General features: G+C 55.7%; 2 protein-coding genes across 2 annotated transcripts; both read right to left on the bottom strand.

The window, feature by feature from the left end:
- Positions 1–378: 378 nt before the first annotated feature.
- On the bottom strand, positions 379–8,095 carry TAFAZZIN (tafazzin, phospholipid-lysophospholipid transacylase). The gene is made up of 10 exons (XM_083881253.1): positions 7,616–8,095; positions 6,798–6,926; positions 6,055–6,100; positions 5,510–5,595; positions 5,057–5,137; positions 4,531–4,572; positions 3,802–3,864; positions 3,050–3,102; positions 1,759–1,836; positions 379–867 (listed from the first exon to the last, which is right to left on the bottom strand). Exons 1-10 carry the CDS (start codon positions 7,722–7,724, stop codon positions 778–780), a joined length of 777 nt encoding a protein of 258 aa, XP_083737379.1. The 5' UTR covers positions 7,725–8,095; the 3' UTR covers positions 379–777.
- An 827-nt stretch (positions 8,096–8,922) lies between these two features.
- On the bottom strand, positions 8,923–14,805 carry CCNQ (cyclin Q; the record flags this gene model as incomplete). Its single annotated transcript, XM_083881311.1, has 6 exons — positions 8,923–9,090; positions 10,087–10,299; positions 11,737–11,869; positions 13,399–13,504; positions 13,877–13,957; positions 14,700–14,805. 6 exons carry the CDS (start codon positions 14,803–14,805, stop codon positions 8,923–8,925), a joined length of 807 nt encoding a protein of 268 aa, XP_083737437.1.
- Between the last annotated feature and the right edge of the window lie 9,892 nt (positions 14,806–24,697).

The following is a 24,697-nucleotide window of genomic DNA, read 5'->3' as shown; positions in this document are numbered from 1 at the left end:
TTTTGGGGGGTCCAAGCCTCGTTTTGGGGAGGCTGAGCCCCCTCCCCTTTATCCCCTCCCTCTTCCTGGGGGGTTTTTTGGGGGGGCAATGAGGACCCCTCCCCTTTTTTTCTTCTGCTTCAATAAAAACTCCTCGGGTCGGGCCTTGGTTGGTTTTGGGTCCCAAAAATTCTCTCCTGGGACCCTCTAAGACCCCAAATTCCATCCTGGGACCTCCCAAATCCCTCCTGGAACCCCCAAAATCCCCCAGAGACCCCCAAAATCCCCCTGGGACCCCAAAATTCCTCTTGGAACCCCCAAAATCCCCCTGGGACCCCAAAATTCCTCTTGGAACCCCCAAAATCCCCCTGGAACCCCCAAAATCCCCCAGAGACCCCCGAGGTTCCACCTTCTTTTATTGGCACCGTGCACAGTTGGGGGGCTTGAGGGGCGTCTGTGGGGCAGGACCCCCCTCTGTGGGGCAGGGACTCCACCAGGGACCCCCTGCTATGGGGCAGGACCCCCCAAATCTGTGGTAAAACCCCCAATTATGGAGTAAAAACCCCCTTTATATGGGGCAGGAGGGCCTCGCTGTGGGGCTGGACTTGCCCTTTTGTGAGGTAAGAGCCCTTGGCTGTGGGGCAGGACCCCCAGTTGTGGGGCAGGGGGCTCCTCTATGGGGCAGAACCCCCGGTTATGGGGCAGAACCCCCAGTTGTGGGGCAGAACCCCCAGTTGTGGGGCAGAACTCCCCCAGTTGTGGGGCAGAAGACCCCCAGTTGTGGGTCAGGGGTCCCAGTTATGGGGCCGGGTGCAGGGTCCGGGCGTGGCCCCTCAAAGCCTCGAATTCCCTCTGGACAAAATCGGTCAGAGCCTTGCGGAGCTCCACCTGTGGGGCAGAGAGTTCTGGGTCTGTGGGGCAGAGAGCTCTGGGTCTGTGAGTCTGTGGGGCAGAGAGTTGTGGGTCTGGGAGCTGTGGGGCTGTGGGGCAGAGAGTTGGGGGTCTGGGAGCTGTGGGGCTGTGGGGCAGAGAGCTGGGGGTCTGGGAGCTGTGGGGCTGTGGGGCAGAGAGTTGTGGGTCTGTGGGGCAGAGAGCTCTGGGTCTGTGGGGCAGAGAGCTGTGGGTCTGTGGGGCAGAGAGCTCTGGGTCTGTGGGTCTGTGGGGCAGAGAGCTGGGGGTCTGGGAGCTGTGGGGCAGAGAGCTGTGGGGCAGAGAGCTGTGGGGCAGAGAGCCACAGAATTATGAGGCAGGGATTAATGATTTATGGGGCTGGGAGGACCCATGGATCTATGGGGCAGGGGAGAGATCTATGGGGCAGAGCTGGGATCCATGGATCTATGGGGCAGGGCAAAGGGACCCACAGATCTATGGGGCAGAGCAGGAGCTACTCCCACCCCATGGGTCAGACACCCCCTAAAAATCTATGGGGCCCCAGCCCCAAATATATGGGGCAGAGACCTGCCTAAATTTATGGGTCGAGCCCCAAATCTATGGGGTAAAATTCCCCAAATCTATGGGGTAAAATTCCCCAAATCTATGGGGTAAATCCCCCCAAATCTATGGGGTAAAACCCCCAAATCCGTGGGGTTAAACCCCCCAAATCTATGGGGTAAAACCCCCAAATCCATGGGGTAAACCCCCCCAAATCTATGGAGTAAAACCCCCCAAATCCGTGGGTCAGAGCCCCCAAATCTATGGGGTAAAACCCCCAAATCCGTGGGTCAGAGCCCCCCAGATCTGTGGGGCAGCCCCCAGGATGGGGGTCCCAGGCAGACCCACCGTGGGGGTCCCTTCGCTGCGGAGCCGCTCCAGGAGGGGCCGGACGCTGAAGGGGCGCCCCACGACCACCGTGATGTGCTGGGGGGAAACGGGGGGTCAGGGACCCCCAAAAACCCCTCAGAGACCCCCAAAAACCCCACAGGGACCCCAAAAACCCCACAGGGACCCCAAAAACCCCACAGAGACCCCCAAAACCCCACAGGGAACCCCAAAAACCCCTCAGAGACCCCCAAAAACCCCACAGGGACCCCAAAAACCCCACAGGGACCCCCAAAAACCCGCAGGGACCCCCAAAAACCCACAGGGATCCCAAAAACCCCACAGGGACCCCAAAGACCCTAAAAATTCCCTCAGAGACCCCAAAAACCTCCTCAGAGACCCCAAAAACCCCACAGGGAACCCCAAAAACCCGCAGGGACCCCCAAAAACCCCACAGGGACCCCCAAAAATCCCAGAGAGACCCCCAAAAACCCCACAGGGAACCCCAAAATTCCCAGAGAGAGACAAAATATTCAGCAGAGAGACAAAAAAATCCCACAGAGATACAAGAAATCCATCAAAGAGCCCCAAAAATCCCACAGATATTAAAAAAACGCATCAGAGACCCCAAAAAAAATCCATCAGAGACACCAAAAATCCTCTTAGAGAGCCCCGAAAATCCCCAGAGATACAAAAAAATCTATCAAAGAGACAAAAAAAATCCCACGGAGATACAAAAAATGCTCCTAGAGACACCAAAAATCCTCAGAGATACAAAAAAATCCATCAGAGACACCAAAAATCCTCTTAGAGAGCCCCGAAAACCTCCTCAGAGACACCAAAATCTCCCAGAGATGCCAAAAATCCCCCAGAGACCCCAAAAATCCCCCCAAAGACCCTAAAAATCCCCCAGAGACCCCAAAAACCTCCTCAGAGACCCCCCAAAACCCCCCCAGAGACCCCAAAAATCCCCTCAGAGACCCCAAAAATCCCCACAAAGACCCCAAAAATCCCCACAGAGACCCACAAAGACCCCAAAATTCCCCCAGAGACCTCCCAAAACCCCCCCCAGAGACCCCAAAAACCCCCTCAGAGACCCCAAAACCCCCCCAGAGACCCCAAAAACCCCCCAGAGACCCCCCAAAAAACCCCTCAGAGACCCCAAAATTCCCACAGAGACCCAAAAAATCCTCTCAGAGACCCCAAAAATCCCCCCAGAGACCCTAAAAATCCCTCCAGAGACCCCAAAAACCTCCTCAGACACCCCAAAAATCCCCCCAGAGACCCCCAAAAATGCCCCCCGTGCCCTCACCTGTCCCACCCGGGGCACGTAGGGGCGGCAGTTGGGGAGGACGTCGCTCATCCCTGGGGTGGGGGGGACACAAAATGAGGGGGGGGGCTTCTCTGGGACCCCTCCCCAAAATCGGGACCCTCATCCCTGAGCCCCCCCTCAATTTACTGATCCTTCTATGGACAGAAATCCCCCCTGGGACCCCCTCAAAAATCACCTGGGACCCCCCAAACCCACCCAGGACCCCCCAGAATCTTCCCCTGTGTCTCCCCCCAGACCCTCAGACCCCTCCTGTGCCCCCCAAACCCCTCCAGGACCCCCCAAAACCCCTCCAGGACCCCCCCAAATGCCCCCAGATCCCCCCAGGACCCCCCAAAATCTTCCCCTGTGCCCCCCAAACACCTCCAGGACCCCCTGAACCCCCCCAGGACCCCCCAAAATCTTCCCCTGTGCCCCCCCTCAGTCACCCCAAGACCCTCCGGACCCCCCAGACCCCCCCAGGACCCCCCCAAACCCCTCCAGGACCCCCCCCAAACCCCCCAACTCTCACCCATGTCCTTCCTATGCCCCCCAAATCCTCCCAGGACCCCCCAAACCCCCCCAGGACCCCCCAAAATCTTCCCCTGTGCCTCCCCAACTCTCCCCCATGTCCTTCCTGTGCCCCCCAAACCCTTCCTGTGCCCCCCAAATCCCTCCAGAACCCCCCAAAATCTTCCCCTGTGCCCCCCAAACACCCCCAGGACCCCCCAAAACCCCCCCAAAGCCCCCCTCACCCCCGTGCCACAGCGGGAGGATCACGGGGTCCCGACGACACTCGGCCAGGAGCCGCCCGATACCTGGACAGGATTTTGGGGGGGATTTTGGAACCCCAGGAGGGGATTTTGGAACCCCAGGAGGGGATTTTGGAACCCCAGGAGGGTTTTTAGGGGATTTTGGAACCCCAAGAGGGGATTTGGGGGGGATTTTGGAACCCCAGGAGGAGGTTTTGGAACCCCAGGGGAGTTTTTAGGGGGCTTTTGGAACCCCAGGAGGGATTTTGGGGGGGTTTTAGAACACCAGGAGGGGATCTGGGGGGGTTTGGAACCCCGGGGGGGGATTTTAGGGGGATTGGAACCCCAGAAGGAGATTTTGGGGGGTTTGGAAACCTAGGGTGGGATTTTGGGGGGTCCTGGGGGGGTCCTGGAGGGGTCTGGGGGCTCTGGGGGTCTTGGGGTGACTGGGGGGAGGCACAGGGGAAGATTTTGGGGGGTCCTGGAGGGGTTTAAAGGGAATTGAGGGGGATTGGGGGAAGTTTTGAGGGTTCAAAGGGGTTTGGGAGGTTTTGGGGTGAATGGAGAGAGTTTGGGGGGAGTTTAAAGGAATTTGGGGGAAGTTTTGGGGGTTCAAAGGGGTTTGGGAGGTTTTGGGGGGCTCTGGGAGGGGTTTTGGGGTGACCCAGGGTGGGATTGGGGCATTTTGGGGGTCCCTGGGGGGAATTTTGGGGTTTTTTTGGGGGGTCTCACCCCACTTGAAGCGAGCGACCTCCTGGCCCAGGTTCACTTTACCTGAGGGGGGGAGAAAAATGGGGCTGGGGGGGTCAGGACCCCCAAAATCCACCCCAGGGCTCCCAAAATCCCCCCCAGGGTACCCCCAAATCCCCTCCAGGATCCTGAAATCCCCCCAAGACCTCCAAATTCCCCGCAGGATCCCCAAAATCCTCCTCCAAGACCCCCAAAATCCCCCCCAGGGACCCCAAAATCCCCCCAGGGACCCCCAAAATCCCCCTCAGGGACCCCCAAATCCTCCCCAAGACCCCAAAATCCCCCTCAAGGACCCCCAAAATCCCCCCTGAGACCCCTCCCCACTCTCCCCAGTGCTCCCAGTTCCCCTCATTGCATTCCCAGTTCCCTCCCAGTGCTCCCAGTTCCCTCCCAGTTCCCTCCCAGTGCTCCCAGTTCCCTCCCAGTCTCTCCCAGTCTCTCCCAGTCTCTCCCAGTTCCCTCCCAGTCTCTCCCAGTCCCTCCCAGTCCCCCCCAGTGCCCCCAGTACCCTCGGGGAACACGTGCACCCAGTCGCCCTGGTTGAGTTTCTCCAGTATAAAATCCATCCCTCGCTGGTAAACGCCGTCCCCTGCAACACCAGTATGGGCTGGGACCCTCCCAGTGTGGACTGGGAATGACCCAGTGTGGACTGGGGCCTTCCCAGTATGAACTGGGGCCCTCCCAGTGTGGGCTGGGAACAGCCCAGTGTGGACTGGGAATGACCCGGTGCCCCCCAATTACCTCCCAGTATGGACTAGAAGCAGCCCAGTCCCTCCCAGTCCCTCCCAGTCCCCCCCAGTCCATCCCAGTTCCCCCCAATCCCCTCCAGTGCTCCCAGTCCCCCCCAGTCCCATCCCGGTTCCCTCCCAGTCCCCCCAGTGCCCCCTAGTCCTTTCCAGTCCCCTCCCAGTCCCCCCAATCCCATCCCAGTCCATCCCAGTCCCCCCAGTCCCCCCAGTACCGCGGCAGACGGGGACGCAGCGCCCGAGGCTGAAGAAGAGCGAGTGCAGCTCCCGCGTGAAGCAAATGTCGGCGGCCGTGGGGGTCCTGGGGGGGGGAAATGTGGGGAGGGGGCGCTGAGACCCCCCAAAAACAACCCCAGGATCCCCCGGAACAACCCCAGGACCCTCAAAACATCCCCAGGATAACAAAAAATCCACCCAGGACCCTCAAAAACACCCCCAGGACCCTCAAAAACATCCCCAGAATCTCCCAAAACATCCCCAGGACCCTCAAAACAACCCCAGGACCCCCCAAATCCCCCCAGGACCCCCCAAATCCCCCCCAGGATCCCCCAAATTCCCTCCAAAGCCCCCCAGGACTCTCCCAAATCCCCCCTAGGACCCCCCAAAGCCCCCCAGGACTCCCCCAAATCCCCCCTAGGACCCCCCAAAGCCCCCCAGGACTCCCCCAAATCCACCCTAGGACCCCCCAAAGTCCCCCAGGACCCCTCAAATCCCCTCAGGACCCCCCAAACCCCCCCCCAGGACCCCCAAAGCCCCCCACCAGCGCATCCTGGGCAGGTTCCAGACGTGTCGCAGCTTCAGGGACCCTGGGGGGGTCAGAGGGGTCATTGGGACCCCCCAAAAACTCCCCAAAATCACTTTGGGGTTCCCCCAGCACCCCTGGGACCCCCCCAGACCCTTTTAGGACCCTCTGCCCCCCACCCACCCCTCTTAAAGACCCTCCCCAGGACCACCTAGCTCCTCCAGGACCCCCTGAACACCTTCAGACCCCCCAAGACCCCCCAAATTCATCCTCCAGACCCTGTAGGACCCCCCCAGGACCCCCCCTCAGCCCCTCCAGGACCCCCGAGACCTCCCCAAAACCCTTCAGAGCCCCCCAAATTCCTCCTCCAGACTCCTCCAGCCCCTCCAGGACCCCCCAAGACCCTCCAGGACCCCCAAGACCCCCCCAAATTCCTCCTCCAACCCCTTTAGAACCGCTCAGGACCCCCTCCCAGAGCCCCTGAGCACCCCTTGACCTCTTTTAGGACCCCCAAAACCCGAGACCCCTCAAATATCCCCATAAAATCCCCCTGGGACCCCCTGAGGATGGTCTCAGTCCCTCCAGGACCCCCCAAGACCCCCCCATATTCCTCCTCCAGCCCCTTTAGGACCCCCTCCGGACCCCTCAGTCCCCCTGGGACCCCCTGAGGACCCCCCCAGCCCCTCCAGGACCCCCAAGACCTCCCCAAAACCCTCCAGACCCCCCCAAACTCCTCCCCCAGCCCCCCCAGCCCCCCGTACCCCAGAGGTGGGGGTCGTCCATGCAGGAGTTGTGGTTGGACAGGGTCAGCAGGGGGGTCCCGGGCCCCCTCCTCTCCACCAGCTCGTGCAGCACCTCCCCATTGTGGACCCTCAGCCTGTTCAGGTACCCTGGGGGGGCACGGGGGGGCTTCAGGGGGGCCCTGGGGGGTCCCAGAGGGTCCTCAGGGGAGTTAAGGGGGTCCTGGGGGGTCCCAGAGGGTCCTCAGGGGGGGTTAAGGGGGTCCTGGGGGGTCCCAGGGGGTCCTCGAGGAGGGTTAAGGGGTCTGGGGGGGGTTAGGAGGGTCCTCAAGGGGGTTTAAGGGGGTTGGGAGGGTCCTCAGGGGGGTCCTGGGGGGGCTGAGGGGTCCTCAAAGGGTCCTAAAGGGGTTGGAGAAGGAATTTGGGGGGTCCTGGAGGATCCCAGAGGGTCCTCAGGGGGTCCTAAAGGGGCTGGGGGAGGAATTTGGGGGGTCTTGGGGGGTCCTTGAGGGGCTGGGGGGGTTGGGAGGGTCCTCAGGGGGTTCCAGGGGGGCTGACGGGTCCTCAGGGGGTGCTAAAGGGGCTGGAAGAGGAATTTGGGGGGTCTTGGGGGGTGTTTGGGGGGTCCTGGAGGGGCTGGGGGGGTCCTGGGGGTCCTATAATAGCTCAGGGGGTGCCCAGGGATTTTGGGGAGGGGTCCGGGCGGTATTTGGGGTCTCCCGGCGGTATTTGGGGAGGGGTCCAGGGGGGATTTTGGGGTCTCCCGGCGGTATTTGGGGAGGGGCCCAGGGGGGATTTTGGGGTCTCCCGGCGGTATTTGGGGAGGGGTCCCCACTCACGGGTCCACACGCAGCTGTAGGTTCCCACCAGCCCCGTCACCAGGCGGCTCGCCAGGGCCCAGCGCCGCGACGGCTCCGCCGGGAACGGCCACTGCACGGCCAGCGGCATCCTGGGGGGGGCACTGAGCCCCGACCCCCCCCGGGACCCCCAAAATCCCCCCCGGGACCCCCAAAAACCCCCCAAAAACCCCCCGGCCCCTCTGGCCGCCGCGCTGCCGTAAAGCGCGCCGCACGCCCCGGTGACTGTCGTACAACCGGCCGTCAAGCGAGGCGCGCTCCGAGTACCTCCACAAAGGAGGGCACCGGGGGCAATTCGGGACTCGCGGAACCGCCTCGGACTGTCCGAAACCCCCCCGGGATCTCCCCAAAACTCCCTCGGGACCCTCCCGGGACCCCCGTGCCTCTGCGCCGTAAAGCACACGGCTCGCCCCGCTGCGCTGTCGCAAACCCGGAGGACTCGGAGCAGACGAGAAGCGCCGGGCGGAGCGGCCAATCCCGGGGCGCTCCGGGAATTCCGTCACCATAAACAGCTGCGTCCGCCGCGCCCCTTTTGGGTGATCAACCAATCAGCGTGCGCTGGTAGAAGGCGGGAATGACAAGCGAGGCGATAAGCCACGCCCTCTTTCCTCAAACCCAACCAATCACAACCATGACCACGCCCCCTCCACACCACCCTCTGTCGCCAGGGAGACGCGCGCCGCCATTTGGGCGTGAGGCGGCGCCGGCGGCACTTCCGGTCAGGCCCAGCCGCGCTCCCCCGGCCCAACCCCGGCCCAACCCCGGCCGGGCGACCCTCCCTGAAATTGGGAATCCCCCCGAATTAGGACCCCCCCTCAAATTGGGACTCCCCCCCTCCCCAAACTGGGGAACCCCTCCTCGAACTGGGACCCCCCCCCCCCAAATTGGGGGATTCCCCCTTAAGTGGAGACCCCTCCCCAAATTGGGACTCTCCCTTTAAATTCGCCCCCCTCCCCCGAATTGGGGATCCCCCCCTCAAATTGGGACTTCCCTTCAAATTGGGGAGCCCCCTTTGTCTTTGACGCTTTATTTTTTTGGGGGGGGAATTAATCTGTTTTTAAGGCTTTTTTTTTTTTGGGGGGGAGGGGTCCATCTGTCTTTCAGGCTTTTTTGGGGAGGGGTCTCTCTGTCTTTGAGACTTTTTTTTTGGGGGGGGTCCATCTGTTTTGGGGCTTTTTTTGGGGGGGGGCTCCTGGGGTCTTTCAGGACCTCAAATGTGATTTTTTTTTTGGGGGGGGGGTCTCAGGCTCTGTCAGGACCTGAAATGGGATTTATTTTGGGGAGGGGTCTCAGGGGCTGGGGGGGTCCCTCTGTCTGTCCGTGGGGGAGGGGAGGGGTCCCGGGGGTCGCGGGGGGGGGGTCGCGCCCCCCCCCACCTGAGTGTCGAGGCTGTAAAGGCCCAAAAGCTCCCGCACGATTCCTTCCAGCGCCGAAGGGGTTAACCCCGGGCTCAGCACCTGGGGGGGGCGGGGGGGGGGGGTGAGACCCCCAAAAATCCCACATGGGACCCCTCCCCAAATTCCTGGGATGGCCAGGAGCCCCTAAATCCCACATGGGACCCCTCCCCAAATTCCTGGGATGGCCAGGACCCCCCTAAACACACCCAGGACCCCCCAAAATCCCACATGGGACCCCTCCCCAAATTCCTGGGATGGCCAGGAGCCCCTAAACACACCAGGACACCCCAAAATCCAACAGGACCCCCCAAAAATCCCTCAAATCTCCCCCAAGAACCCCCCAAAATTTCCCAGGACCCTCCAAAATCCCCAGGACCCCCCAGGAACCCCCTAAAACTCCCCGAAACTCCATTAAAACCCCCCAGGATCCCCCAAAATTCCCCCTAAACTGCTCAGGACCCCCCAAAAAATTCCCCAAAACTGCCCAGGACCCCCCAAAACTCCACCAGGACCCACCAGGACCCTCCTCAACTGCCCAGGACCCCCCTAAAACCACCCAGGACCCCCCCCCCGAAATCTCACAAGACCCCCCAGGACCCCTCCCCACAATTTCTCCTCACCTGCCACCACCTTGGGGGGGGTCCTGAATCCCCCTAAATCCTCCCCAAATCCCCCCCAGGACCCCTCAAACCCTCCCCAAAACCCACCAAATGCCCCCAAATGATCCCAAATTCCCCCAATTTCCCCCAGGACCCCTCCCCACAATTGTTCCTCACCTGCCACCAGTGGGGACCCTCAAATCTCCCCCAAATCCCCCCTCAAACCCCCCCAAATTACCCCAAATCCTCCCCAAATGATCCCGAATCCCCTCCAGGACCCCTCCCCACATTTTTTCCTCACCTGCCACCACCTTGGGGGGTCCCGGATCCCCCCGAATCCCCCTTCAACCCCCCCAAATCTCCCCTCAAACCCCCCCAGGACCCCCAAACTCCCCTCAAACTCCCCTCAAATCCCCCTCAAACCCCTCCAAGACCCCTCCCCACATTTTTTCCTCACCTGCCACCACCTCTGGGGGGTCCCCGGGGGCGCCCCCCGCCCGCAGAGCTCCAGGCCCAGGTGGAGGGCGGCGGCCGCCAGGTGAGGGGGGGGGTGGCGCAGGCTGAGCCCCCCCGCGGCCCCGTCCCTGAGCAGGGCCCAGGAGACCCCCGGGACCCTCCCCAAGGGACCCCCCCCCCAGCGGGACAGGGCCAGCAGGTACTGCACCAGGTACTGGGGAAAAATGGGGGAAAAATCGGGTTAAAAAGTTCTCAAAATAGGAAAAAATTCATTAAAATTAATCCAAAAATTCTCCTAATTCTTCCCAAAATTATGCCCAAAATTCTTACAAAATTTCCCCAAAATTCCTCTCAAAATCAGCCCCAAAATTTCCCCCAAATTCACAAAATTCTACCCAAAGTTCTCCCAAAATTTCCCCCAAAATTCCACTAAAATTCTCCCCAAAATCTCCCCCCTAAAATCTCCCAAAATTCCCACAAAATCCCCTAAAATTCTGCCCAAAATTCCCATCAAAATCCTCCCAAAGTTCTGCTAGAATTTCCTCAAAATCTCCCCCAAAATTCTCCCCAAATTTCCCCCAAATTCACAAAATTCCACCCAAAATTCTCCCAAAATTCCCCCCAAAATTCTGCTAAAATTCCTTCCAAAATCCTCCTAAAAAATCCCCCCAAAATTCCGCTAAAATTCCTCCCAAAATTCCCAAAATTCTCTAAAATTCTTCTCAAAATAACCCCCAAAATTCCGCTAAAATTCCTCCTAAAATTCCTCCAAAATTCTCCCAGAATTCTCCCAAAATTCTCCTAAAATTCCTCCCAAAATCCTCCCAAAATTCCACTAAAATTCCTTCCAAAATTCCCCAAAAATGCCTTAAAATCTCCCCAAAAATTCCGCTAAAATTTCCCCAAAATTCCGCTAAAATTCCTCCCAAAATCACCCCAAAAATCTCCCCAAAATCCCCCCAAATTTTCCTAAAATCCCACAAAATTCATCCCAAAATCACCCCCAAAATCCCACAAACACCAGAAAATTCCGGAATTTGATGGTTTGGGGGGATTTTGGTAGATTTTTTTGGGGGGTTTTTGGGGGGTTTTTGGGGTCCAAAAATTCGGGGATTTTTTTGGGGGTCCCCGGGGGGGGTCTGGGGGTATTTTGGGGAGGGGTCTCACCCTGTGGGGCTGGGCCAGGGGCTTCCAAAAGCACCAAAAATTGGTTTATTTGGGACTTTGTGCAGAATTTTTGGGTTTTTTTAGCTTTTTTAGGGTCCAAAAATCCGGGGATTTCTGGGGGTCCCCGGGAGGGTCTCAGGTTATTTTGGGGAGGGGTCTCACCTTGTTTGGTCACCCAAAAGCACCAAAAATTTGGGATGTTTTTGGGAATTAAGTTGGAATTTGGGCGATTTTTGGGTTTTTTGGGGTCCAAAAATTCGGGGATTTTTTTGGGGGTCCCCGGGGGGGTTCTGGGGGTATTTTGGGGAGGGGTCTCACCCTGTGGGGCTGGGCCAGGGGCATCCAAAAGCACCAAAAAATTGGTTTATTTGGGATTTTGTGCAGAATTTTTGGGGATTTTTCAGGTTTTTTGGGGTCCAAAAATTTGGGGATTTTTTTGGGGGTGTCCAGGAGAGTCTCAGGTTATTTTGGGGAGGGGTCTCACCCTGTGGGGCTGGGCCAGGGGCAGCCTGAAGCGCAGAACTCGCAGCAGGAGCAGCTCACACTGCAGGAGACTGTCCCGGAGAGCCCAGAAATTCCCGTCCAGGGCTGGGGGGGCAGAGCCCGGCTGGAGACACCTGGGGGGAAATTGGGGGGGATTTGGGGGGTCTTGAGGGGATTTTGGGGGGTCTTGAGGGGGTTTGGGGGGATTTTGGGATTTTTTGGGGGGTCTTGAGGGGATTTTGGGGGGATTTGGGAGGGTTTTGGGGGGTCTTGAGATGATTTTGGGGGGATTTGGGGGTTCCTGAGAGGGATTTTGGGGAGTTTGGGAAGGTTTTGAGGGGATTTGGAGGGTCTTGAGGGGGTTTGGGGGGTCCTGAGGGGATTTTGGGGGGATTTTGGGGATCCTGAGAGGATTTTGGGAGGGGTTTGAGAGGATCCTGAGGGGTTTTGGGGGTCCTGAGGGGGATTTAGGGGGATTTGAGGAGATTTTGGGGGGTCTTGAGGGGATTTTGGGGAGATTGGGAGGATTTTGAGGGGGATTTTGGGGGGTCCTGAGAGGATTTTGGGAAGTTTGGGGGGATTTTGGGGAGTTTGGGAGGGTTTTGAGGGGATTTTGGGGGGTCCTGAGGAGGTTTGGGGGGGATTTGGGGGGTCTTGAGATGATTTTGGGATTTTTGGGGGGATTTGGGAGGGGTTTGAGGGGGATTTTGGGGGTCCTGAGGAGGTTTTGGGGAGTTTAGGAGGGTTTTGAGGGGATTTTGGGGGGTCTTGAGGGGATTTTGGGGGGATTTGGGAGGGTCTTGAGGGGATTTGGGGGGTTTGGGAGGGTTTTGAGGGTATTTTGGGGGGTCCTGAGAGGACTTTGGGAAGTTTGGGAGGGGATTTGGGGGGTCTTGAGAGGATTTGGGGGGATTTTGGGGATTTTTTGGGGGATTTCAGGGGATTTCAGGGGCTCTTGAGGGGGTTTGAGGAGTTTGGGGGGGTCTTGAGGGGTTTTTGGGAGGTCCTGGGGGGTTCTGAGGGGGATTTGGGGCGTCTTGAAGGGGTTTGGGGAGGTTTGGAGGGGTTTGAGGGGATTTTGAGGGGATTTTGGGGAGTTCTGAGGGGGATCTGGAGGGATTCTGAGGAGATTTTGGGGAGGCTGGGAGGGGTTTTTGGGGGGAGTTTGGGGGGTCCTGAGGGGGATTTGGGGAGATTTTGGGGGTTTTGAGGGGATTTTGGGGGGGTCCTGAAGTGTTTTGGGGTTACCTGTGCCAGTGTGAGGATGACATTGAGATGACTTTTGGGGTATTTTTGGGTTACCTGAGGCGATTTGGGGGTATTTTTGGGATATTTTTGGGTTACCTGAGGCGATTTGGGGCTATTTTTGGGATATTTTTGGGTTACCTGAGGCGATTTGGGGCTATTTTTGGGATATTTTTGGGTTACCTCAGATGACTTTTGGCCTCACCTGTCGCCCGTCTCACCTGAGTGTGACATTGAGGTGATTTTTGGGGCTACCTGAGGTAATTATTGGGTATTTTTGGGTTACCTGGGGTGATCTTTGGGGTATTTTTGGGGATTTTGGGGTTACCTGAGGTGATTTTGGGGGTGGTTTTGGGTTACCTGAGGTGATTTTGGGGTGTTTTTGGGCTATTTTTGGCTCACCTGTCCTGTGTCTCACCTGAGGCTGACGTTGAGCACGTCCCGGGCCCGTCGGGGCGTCCCCTGGGCCTTGGCGGCCACAAAGAGGGAGGCGGCGGCCACCAGGTACCTGTCCTGGGTCACACCTGGGGACACACCTGGGGACATCAGTGTCACACCTGGGAACACCTGGGGACACACCTGGGGACACCTGGGGACACCAGGTACCTGTCCTGGGTCACACCTGGGGACACACCTGGGGACACACCTGGGGACACCTGAGGGTCAGGAGTGACACCTGGAGACACCTGGGGAAACTTGGGGACACCTGGGGACACCTGGGGACACACCTGGGAACAGCAGGGGACACCTGGGTCGCACCTGGGGACACACCTGGGGACACCTGGGTCATACCTGGGGACATCAGTACCTCACCTGGGGACACCTGGGACAGTCTGTGACACACCTGGGACACACCTGGGGACACCTGGGGACAGCAGGACCTCACCTGGCCTCACCTGTGCCCACGGCGGCCTCGAAGGCGTGGAAGGAGCCGCAGGCCGTGGCCAGAGCGGCCGAACCCAAACCCAGCTTCACACCTGGGGACAGGAGTGACACACCTGGGTCAGGAGTGACACACCTGGGGACAGGAGTGACACACCTGGGTCAGGAGTGACACACCTGGGGACAGGAGTGACACACCTGGGTCAGGAGTGACACACCTGGGGGACACCTGGGGACAGGAGTGACACACCTGGGGACAGGAGTGACACACCTGGGTCAGGAGTGACACACCTGGGGGACACCTGGGGACAGGAGTGACACACCTGGGGACAGGAGTGACACACCTGGGTCAGGAATGACACACCTGGGGACAGGAGTGACACACCTGGGGACACCTGGGGACAGGAGTGACACACCTGGGTCAGGAGTGACACACCTGGGGACAGGAGTGACACACCTGGGTCAGGAGTGACACACCTGGGGACAGGAGTGACACACCTGGGGACACCTGGGGATACCTGTGTCATCCTTAGGGGCACCTGGGGGTCACCTGAGTGTCACCTGTGTCACACCTGGGGGGGGGGGTCACTGATCCGAGCTCACCCCTTTTGTGCCACCATGACGTCACAGTGACGTCACCGAGCTCAGCTCTAACCCACTCCCACCATTAGCCTCACTATGTCACCACTCTGACGTCACTATGACACCACACCACAGCCCATCCCGGCCTTTTGATGTCACTGTAACGTCACCAAGCCCCGCCCCGCGGATCCTTCCACACGAGTCCCGCCGTGACGTCACCGCTCCCTCCGCCATGACGTCACCTCCCCCCCTTACCCGCCTCCATGATGAACCGCGCGATCCGGAACCGCGCCCGGGCCTCGGGCCCGCCGGGCTCGGGGGGGCCGCCGCGTGACGTCAGGGCCCGCGTCGGTGACGTCATGGCGTTAAAGGCGCCCCCCCCGGTGACGTCACGGGCGGCGCGGGAAAACCCGCGCGCGCGGGAAAAAAACGCGGCGGCGGCTGCGCGGGAGCGCGCGCGCGCGCGCGCGCCGAGCACTTCCGGGTCGCGAGGCCGCCGGACGCCCCGCTCCGATTGGGCCAAAAGACAAGGGGGGGCGGGGCTGAAGCACGATCGCTGGCCAATAGCCGCGCGTCGATTCGGTTCAGCGCTTTCTGATTGGTTAAGGCTCGCGTGGCGCCGTCCAATAGCAGCGCGAGTAGCGGGAAGAGGAGCCAACCAGAAAGAGGGGCGGGAAAGCGGCGGCGAATCAGCGCCGAGCGCGGGAAGAAATGGCGGCCGAGGCGGCGGCGGCGGCGACTCTGCAGCGGCTGGAGGTGGAGAGAGGGGCGGGCTCGGGGGTCTTGAGGGATCGGGGAGTCCCGGTGTCTTTGGGGGGGGGTCCCGGTCTCTCGGGGGGGTCTCGGTGTCTCCGGGGGGGACCAGCAGCGCCCGTGCCCCCCCCCCCACCCCCCGACCGCGAGGGTCCTGAGGGGCGTGTCCCTCCCTCAGGGTGGGGCACGCCCCTCAAGCCCCGCCCCCAACCCCGCCCCAGCCTATCAGGGTGGGATACGCCCCTCAAGTCCCGCCCCCAAGCCCCGCCCCAGCCTATCAGGGTGGGATACGCCCCTCAAGCCACGCCCCCTTAGGGCGGGACACTCCCCAGCAATAAGCCACGCCCCCTTGTGGTAAGCCACGCCCTCAGCCCCGCCCACTCTCTCCATGGGGACACCCCCCCCCCTCCCAATTCCACTCCCCAAAATCTGCCCCTCATTGCCCCCCCAATGGATCCCTGACCCCCCTCAGGGGGGTTTTACCCCCCCAGACCCTTCTGTGACCCCCCCCAGGCCCCGTCGTGACCCCTCCAATATTTGTGACCCCCCCATTTTTGGAGACCCCTCCCCATTATTTCCCCCTCCCCAGGCCCTTTCCTGCCCCATAATTTTGGGGGGAGCCCCCCGTGCCCCCCGCGAGGCCCTGGAGCTGCTCTGTCGCCCCTCGAGGCCCCGCAGGGACCTGCTCAGATGGATCTGTGCCAGGTACGGGGGGGAAACCTGAAATTTGGGGAGGGGGGACCCCAAAAAATGGGAGGAGACCCTAAAATATGGGGAGGGGTCGAGAAGGGGGGGTTTGGAATGGGGGGACACCCCAAAATATGGGAGAGGACATGAAAATTTGGGAGTGGGACGCCAAAATATGGAGGAAAAGACCCCGAAATATGGGTGGGACACCCCAAAATACAAAATATGGGGGGAGGGAACCCCAAAATATGGGGGGGAGACCCCAAAATATTGGAGGGGCAACCCAAAATATGGAGGGAAGACCCCAAAATATGGGGGGGACACCAAAATATGGGGGGGAGACCCCGAAATTTGGGGAGGGGGATTGGAATTGGGGGGGGTCCCCAAAAATCTTCCCCCTCCCCACCCCCTTTCAGGGTTCACCCCCCCCTCGACGCCCACCTGGAGTCGCTCCCTGAGGAGGAACAGATGAGGGGTGAGACCCCCCAAAAAAACCCCAAAATACACCCCAAAATCAGCCCCATAAAACCCCAAAATCAGCCCTAAAAAAGCCCAAAATCAGCCCAAAAATCAGCCCCAAAAACCTCCAAAATCTGCCCCCCAAAAAAACCCCAAAATCACCCTCAAAAAACCCAAAATCCCCCCCCCAAAAAAACCAAAATCAGACCCCAAAATCAGCCCTAAAAAAAACCCCAAAATCCCCCCAAAAAAGGTCAAAATCAGCCCCAAAGAAACGCAAAATCACCCCCTCAAAACCCCAAAATCCCCCCAAATTTCTGCACCTCCACCCCTTCCAGCCCCCCAAAAATCCCCGAATTTCTCCTTCCTCCCACCCCAAAGACCTCAAAAAGCTCCCTAAAACTCCCAAATCTTCCCCAAAAATCCTTAAATCCCTCCCAGTTTTCCCTTCCGGCCACCCCAGAAACCACAAAACCCCCCAAAAATCTCCCAAAAATCCCCCAAAAATCCCCAAAAAACACCCCCGAATCCCCCCAAAATCTCCTAAAATGCCCCAAAAAAATCCCCAAAAATCCCCCAAAAATCCCCAAAAATCTTCTAAAAATCCTGAAAAAAATCCCCAAAAATCCCCTAAAATCCCCCAAAAAATCCCCAAAAAATTTCCCAAAAATCCCAAAAAAATCCCCCAAAATCCCAAAAAAAAACCCAAAAAAAAAAAAAAAAAAAACAAAAAACCCCAAGCCCCATCCCAGTTTAACCAGTTCCCCCCCGGCCCAGAACTGGCCAAACTGGGAGCGAAGCTGATGCTCTGCAGGGCCCAGGACCTCGCCCTCATCCAGGTTTGGGGGATTTTTTGGGATTTTTGGGGGATTTTGGGGATTTTTGGGATTTTTTGGGGATTTTGGGGATTTTTGGGGTGACTGGAAGGGAGAATTTGGGGGATTTTGGGGTTTTTTTGGGGGATTTTTTCGGATTTTTTGGGGAATTTTGGGGTGATTTGGGGGATTTTTGGGGTCTTTGGGGTTTTTTGGGGGATTTTTGGGGGGGTTTGGGGTGGCTGGAAGGGAAAATTGGGGGGATTTTTGGGATTTTTTGGGAATTTTTTTTTGGATTTTGGGGGGTTTTGGGGTGACTGGAAGGGAGAATTGGGGGATTTTGGGGGGTTTTTTGGGATTTTTGGGGATTTTTGGGGGATTTGGGGTTTTTTGGGGGATTTTTTGGGGGGTTTTGGGGTGACTGGAAGGGAAAATTTGGGGGATTTTTGGGGTTTTTGGGGTGATTTTCTGGGGGTTTGGGGTCTTTGCGGTTTTTTGGGGGGATTTTGGGGGGGTTTTGGGAGATTTTTGGGGGATTTTGGGGGATTTTTTGGGGTTTTTGGGGGATTTGGGGGATTTTTGGGGTCTTTGGGGTTTTTTTGGGGATTTTGGGGATTTTTGGGGATTTTTGGGGTGGCTGGAAGGGAAAATTTGGGGGATTTTGGGGGATTTTGTGGGACTTTGGGGATTTTTGGGAGATTTTTGGAGTCTTTGGGGTTTTTTGGGGGGATTTTGGGGGGGTTTTGGGAGATTTTTGGGGGATTTTGGGGTTTTTTGGGGGATTTTTTGGGGGTTTTTGGGGTGGTTTGGGGTGACTGGAAAAGAAAATTGGGGAGGATTTGGGAAATTTGGGGTTTTGGGGTGTTTTGGGGGGTTTTGGAGGGGCTGGAAGGGAAAATGTTGGGGGATTTGGGGATTTTGGGAAATTTTTGGGGGACTTGGAGGGGCTGGAAGGGGAAATCGGGGGGATTTTTGGGGATTTTGGGGGATTTTTGGGGAAGATTTGGGATCTGGGGGAGGATTTTTGGGGTCGGGGGGGGATTTTTGGGGGTCCCAGGGGCATTTTTGGGAGTCTCAGGGGCATTTTTTTGGGATCCAATGGGGATTTTTGGGGTCGGGGGGAGAATTTTGGGGGTCCCAGTGGGATTTGGGGTTTCCAATGGGGATTTTTTGGGCTCTGGGGAGGATTTTGCGCTGAATTTTTTGGGTCTGGGGTCTCCCCTTCAGGGCACGGCCCCCCCCGAGCAGCAGCTCCAGTTCCTGCAGGACCTTCTGGATGCTGCTCCACCCCCAGAGACCCTCCCCAAAAACAGGTCAAGACCCCCCCAAAATCCCCCAAAAATCCCAAAATAATCCTCCAAAAATCCCCCCAAAAATCCTCCAAAAATTCCCAAAAAATTCCCTCAAATTCCTCAAAAATCTCCCAAAATTCCTCAAAAATCCTCCAAAAATCACCCCAAAATTCCCCCCAACATTGCCCCCAAAAAATCTCCAAAAATCCCCCCAAAATATCCAAAAAATCCCACAAAAATCACCCCAAAAATCACCCCAAAAATCCCCCCCAAAATCTTCCAAAAATCTTCCAAAAATCCCTCAAAATCTCCCCAAAAATCCCCTCAAAATTCCCAAAATAATCCTCAAAAAATCCCTCAAAAAATCCTCCAAAAATTCCTCAAAAAATTCCCTCAAATTCCTCAAAAATCTCCCAAAATTCCTCAAAAATCCTCCAAAAATCACCCCAAAATTCCCCCCAAAATTCCCCCCAAAACCCCTCAAAAATCTCACAAAATCTCCCCAAAAAATCCTCCGAAAAGGCTTTAAAAATCCTCCAAAAATCTTCCAAAAATCCCCCAAAATCCCCCCCAAAATCCTCCAAAAATCTTCCAAAAATCCCCCCAAAATCCCCTCAAAAATTCCCCCCAAAATCTCCCCAAAATCGCCCAAAAATCCCACAAAAATCACCCCAAAATTCCACCAAAATTCCTCCAAAAATCCCAAAAATTCCCCCAAAAAATCCCCCCAAAAATCCTCAAAAAAATCCCTCAAAAATCTCCCAAAAATTCCCCTCAAAAATCCTCCCAAAAAATCCCAAAAATTCCCCCCAAATCCCCCCAAAAATTCCCAAAAATTCCCCAAAAATCTCCCCAAATCCTCCAAAAATCCTTCAAAAATACCCCCAAAATCCCCCCAAAAATCCCTCCAAATTCTCCCCCAAAATTCCCCAAAAAATCCACCCAAAAAATCCCAAAATTCCCCAAAAATCCCCCCAAATTCCCCCTAAAATCCTCTAAAAATCACTTTTTTCTCCCCAAACCCCCCAAAACTCCCCCAAATCCTCTAAAAACCCCCAAATCTCCCCTAAAAATCTCTTTTTTCTCCCCAAAAATCCCATTTTTCTCCCTAAAAATCTGATTTTTCTCCCCAAAAAAGGCCCCCCAGGGTGACCCGTTTCCTGCAGGAGCTTTTGGGGAGCCCCGAGGGGGGGGAGGCCCTGAGACCCCCCAACCCCCCCCCAATTCCCCTGGAGGACTCAGAGACCCCCCCCGGAGCCAGGTGGGTTTTTGGGGACCCCCCCAAGTCAAAAAACACCCCAAAAAAACCCAAAATATTCAAAAAATTTACCCCAGAAAAATCAAAAAAATCTCCGGAAAATTTGCCCCAAAATCGCCCCAAAATCCGCCCAAAAAAACCTCAAAATTTTCACAAAAATCTACCCAAAATTGCCCCAAAAAACCTCAAAAATTTTCGTCAAAATTCTCTCTAAATCTCCTCAAAATCTCCCCAAAAATTCCTCAAAAATCTCCCCAAAAATTTGCCCAAATTCACCCAAAATTCACCCAAAAATCTTCCCAAAATCTGCCCAAAAATCCCCAAAAATCCCCCCAAAATCTCCCCAAAATTCACCCAAAAATCCCCCCAAAATCTCCCCAAAATTCCCCCCAAAAATCCCCAAAATTCTCCCCAAAAAACCCCAAAAATTCCCCCAAAATTCCACCCAAAATGCCCCCAAAAAAACCCCAAAATTCTCCCCAAAAATCCCCAAAATTCCCCCCAAAACTCCCCAAAAATCTCTGCAAAAATCCACCCAAATTCTCCCCAAATCTCCCCAAAATCTGCCCAAAAAACCCCAAAAATCTCCGCAAAATTCACCCAAAATTCCTCCCAAAAATCCTCCCAAAATTCCCCCAAAAATCTCCCTAAAATTCCGCAAAATCCACCCAAAATTCCCCCCAAAATTCCTCCTAAAATTCACCAAAAATCTCTGTAAAATTCTGTCCAAAAGGCCCCAAAAATCCCCCCAAAATCACCCAAAATTCCACCCAAAAAACCCCAAAATCTCCAAAAATCCTCCCAAATTCTCCCCCAAATCTCCCAAATTGACCCCAAAACTCCCCAAAATGACCCAGAGACCCCCAAAATCCCCCCAAAATCCCCCCCAAAACCCCAAATCCCCCCAAAATCCCCCCAAAATGACCCAGGGACCCCCAAAATCCCCCAAAATTCCCCCCAAAACCCCCCAAATCCCCCCAAAATGACCCAAGGACCCCCAAAATTCCCCCAAATGACTCAGGAACCCCAAAATCCCCCCCAAAAATCCCCCCAAACCCCCAAAATCTCCCCCCAAAATCCCCCCAAATGACCCAGGGACCCCCAAAATCCCCCAAAATTCCCCCCAAAACCCCCAAAATCCCCCCCAAAATTCCCCTCTGACCCCCATTTTTTTATTCTCCCCCCCACCCAGGAGACCCCTCCCCGAATTGGAGGCCGAATTGGGGAGGGTCCGGCGGGGCCTGGAGGAGCTGCAGGGCCCAGGTGGGGCTGGGGGGGATTTTGGGGGGATTTTGGGGGGTCCCTGGGTAATTTGGGGGGAGATTTGGGGGGTTTAGGGAGATTTGGGATCAATTGGGGGGGGGGTTGAGGGGGATTTTGGGGATTTTGGGGGGGATTTTGGGGGATTTGAGGGGGGTTTTGGGGGAGATTTTGGGGGGATTTGGGGTCAATTGGGGGGGGTTTGAGGGGGATTTTGGGGATTTTGGGGGGATTTTGGGGGATTTGAGGGGGGTTTTGGGGGAGATTTTGGGGTTTGAGGGGATTTGGGGTCAGTTGGGGGGGGTTTGAGGGGGATTTTGGGGGGATTTTGGGGAGATTTTGGGGGGATTTGGGGGAAGATTTGGGGGGATTTGGGGTCAACTGGGGGGGGATTTTGGGGTTTGGGGGGATTTGGGGTCAACTGGGGGGATTTGAGGGGGATTTGGGGGGAATTTGGGAGGTTTTGGGAGGTCCCTGGAACCTGTGGGGGGGATTTTGGGGAGATTTGGGGGAGATTTTGGGGGGTTTGAGGGGGATTTTGGGGGGATTTGGGAGGAGATTTTGGGGGCATTTGGGGAAATTTTGGGGTTTTGGGGGGATTTGGGGGAGATTTTGGGGGGTTTAGGGGGATTTGGGGTCAATTGGGGGGATTTGAGGGGGATTTTGGGGAGATTTTGAGGGTTTTGAGGAGATTTTGGGGGTCCCTGGAGAATTTGGGGACAATTTTGGGGGTCCCTGAAGAATTTGGGGTAAATTTTGGGGGTCCCTGGAGAATTTGGGGACAATTTTGGGGGTCCCTGAAGAATTTGGGGTAAATTTTGGGGGTCCCTGGAGAATTTGGGGACAATTTTGGGGGTCCCTGAAGGATTTGGGGTAAATTTTGGGGGTCCCTGGAGAATTTGGGGACAATTTTGGGGGTCCCTGAAGAATTTGGGGTAAATTTTGGGGGTCCCAAACTGTGATAAATCATCTCCAGGTGGTTTTGGCCTCATTTTTGGGATAAATTTTGATTTTTTTTTTGCTTTTTTTTTTTTGAAATTTCCCCTCCCCAACCCCCCTTTAACCCTTTCCTCCCCACAGGCCTCAAATTTAGGGGGATCCCCCACCCCCGACCCCCCAAATTTGGGGGTTTTGGGAGGGGCTTTGACCTCTTTGGCTGCAGCTTTTGGGGTCTCAGAGCTCAGGGACCCCCTGGGACCCCCCAGGACCCCCCAAATTCACCCCTTTGGCCCCCAAGTCCCCCCTGTGGGGAGGGGGCTCAGGGACCTCAGCCAGGTGAGGTTGAGGTGGGATTTGGGGGGATTTGGGGGATTTTAGGGGAATTTGGGGGGATTTGGGGGATTTTTGGGGGGATTTGGGGGATTTTGGGGGGATTTAGGAGGAAATTCTGGGACAATTTTGGGGTGGGAGGAGGATTTGGAGGATTTTTTGGGGGGATTTTTGGGGATTTAGGAAGATTTTGGGGAGATTTTTTGGGGAATTTTGGGGAATTTTGGGGTGATTTGGGGTAGGAGGGGGATTTTGGGGGGATTTTGGGGGGATTTTGGGGATTTTAGGGGAATTTGGGGGGAATTTTGGGGAGGGGGCTCAGGGAGCTGAGCCAGGTGAGATGGGGAGGGGGATTTTGGGGGGATTTGGGGAATTTTTTTGGGATTTTTTTGGGGGATTTGGAGGATTTTTGGGGATTTTTGGGGGGATTTTGGGAGAAATTGGGGGATTTTGGGTGATTTTAGGGGGATTTGGGGGAAATTTGGGGGGATTTGGGGGATTTTTTGGGGGGATTTGGGGGGAATTTTGGGGGGATTTGGGGGGAATTTTGGGGAGGGGGCTCAGGGAGCTGAGCCAGGTGAGATGGGGAGGGGATTTTGGGGGGGATTTGGTGAATTTTTTGGGGGATTTTGGGAGTATTTGGGGGATTTAGGAGGAAATTCTGGGACAATTTTGGGGTGGGAGGGCGATTTTGGGGAGATTTGGGGGATTTTTGGGGGATTTTGAGGGAATTTTGGGGAGGGGGCTCAGGGAGCTCAGCCAGGTGAGGTTGAGGTGGGATTTTGGGGGGGATTTGGGGGGGTTTGGGGGGGGATTTTGGGAGGTTTGGGGAATTTTGGGGGGGATTTGGGGGAAATTTGGGGGGATTTGGGGGGAAATTTCGGGGGATTTTAGGGGATTTTGAGGAGGAATTTTGAGGGGTTTTTTAGGGATTTTTTGAGGATTTTGGGGGAATTTTTGGGGAGGATTTGGGAAGAATTTTGGGGGATTTTGGGGGGATTTTGAGGAGGAATTTTGGGGGGATTTCAGGGAGAATTTTGGGAGGAATTTTGGGGGAATTTGGGGAGGGGTCCCGGCTGTGACCTCTCCCCTCCCCCCCCAGGTTTTGGGGGTCCTGGCCCAGCTCGGGGTCAGCGTGGGGGAGGTGACACGGCTGGGGGGGGTCACCGGGGACATCGGTGAGTCACCCCCAAAACTGCCCAAAAATACCCCAAAACTGCCCCAAAATATCCCCAAAAACTGCCCCAAAATATCCCCAAAAATATCCCCAATAATATCCCAAAAAGTGCCCTGAAATAGCCCAAAACTGCCCCAAAAATGTCCCCAAAAACTGCCCTGAAATAGCCCAAAATATCCCAAAAAATATCCCCAAAAACTGCCCAAAACTCTCTAAAAACTGCCCCAAAAATGTCCCCAAAAACTGCCCCGAAATACCCCAAAATATCCCCAAAACCTGCCAAAAAAACTGTTTCAAAAACTGCCCTGAAATAGCCCAAAATACCCCAAAAATATCCCCAAAACCTGCCCCAAAACTGCCCTGAAATATCCCAAAAATATCTCAAAAAATATCCCAAAAAATATCCCCAAAAATACCCAAAAATCTGCCCCAAAACCTGCCCCGAAATAACCCAAAAAATATCCCAAAAACTGCCCCAAAAACTGCCCTAAAATAGCTCAAAATATCCCAAAAAAATCCCAAAAAATATCCCCAAAAATCCCCAAAAATCTGCCCCAAAAATCTGCCTCAAAAATATCCCCAAAAATATCCCCAAAATCCCCAAAAATCTGCCCCAAAAATATCAAAAAAAAAAATCCCAAAAATCCCCAAAAATCCGCCCCAAAAAAATCCCCAAAAATATCCCCAAAATCCCCAAAAATCTGCCCCAAAAACTGCCCCAAAAATATCCCCAAAATACCCAAAAATCTGCCCAAAAATAGCCCAAAAATATCCCCAAAATCCACAAAAATATCCCAAAAAATATCCCCAAAATACCCAAAAAATATCCCCAAAACCTGCCCTGAAATAGCCCAAAAATATCCCCAAAACTGCCCCAAAAATATCCCAAAAATCCCCAAAAATATCCCAAAAACTGCCCCAAAAATATCCCCAAAAACTGCCCCAAAATAACCCAAAATATCCCAAAAAATATCCCCAAAAACTGCCCCAAAAATCCCCAAAAATATCCCCAAAAACTGCCCCAAAAATCCCAAAAAATATCCCCAAAAACTGCCCCAAAAATATCCCAAAATATCCCAAAAAATATCCCCAAAAACTGCCCCGAAATAACCCAAAATATCCCAAAAAATATCCCAAAAAATATCCCCAAAAATACCCAAAAATAACCCCAAAAACTGCCCTGAAAAAGCCAAAAAAATCCCAAAAAAATCCCCAAAAAAATCCCCCAAAAAAATCCCCAAAATCCCCAAAAATCTGCCCCAAAAAAGCCCAAAAATATCCCA

This window comes from Zosterops lateralis (genome assembly GCF_965231275.1).
Source record: "Zosterops lateralis genome assembly, chromosome: 33".
In the NCBI taxonomy this organism is placed as follows: domain Eukaryota; kingdom Metazoa; phylum Chordata; class Aves; order Passeriformes; family Zosteropidae; genus Zosterops; species Zosterops lateralis.
The sequence above is the reverse complement of the archived record's forward strand: the minus strand, read 5'-3'. Positions and strand labels throughout refer to the sequence as shown.

Bases quoted from the DNA above. Each gene is read 5' to 3' on its own strand.
- TAFAZZIN (XM_083881253.1), bottom strand. From the start codon at position 7,724: ATGCCGCTGGCCGTGCAGTGGCCGTTCCCGGCGGAGCCGTCGCGGCGC. The intron at 6,927-7,615 runs GTGAGTGGGGAC...GTGCCCCCCCAG, and splicing joins CTACAGCTGCGTGTGGACCC to GGTACCTGAACAGGCTGAGG. The intron at 6,101-6,797 runs GTACGGGGGGCT...TGACCCCCCCAG, and splicing joins GGACGACCCCCACCTCTGGG to GGTCCCTGAAGCTGCGACAC.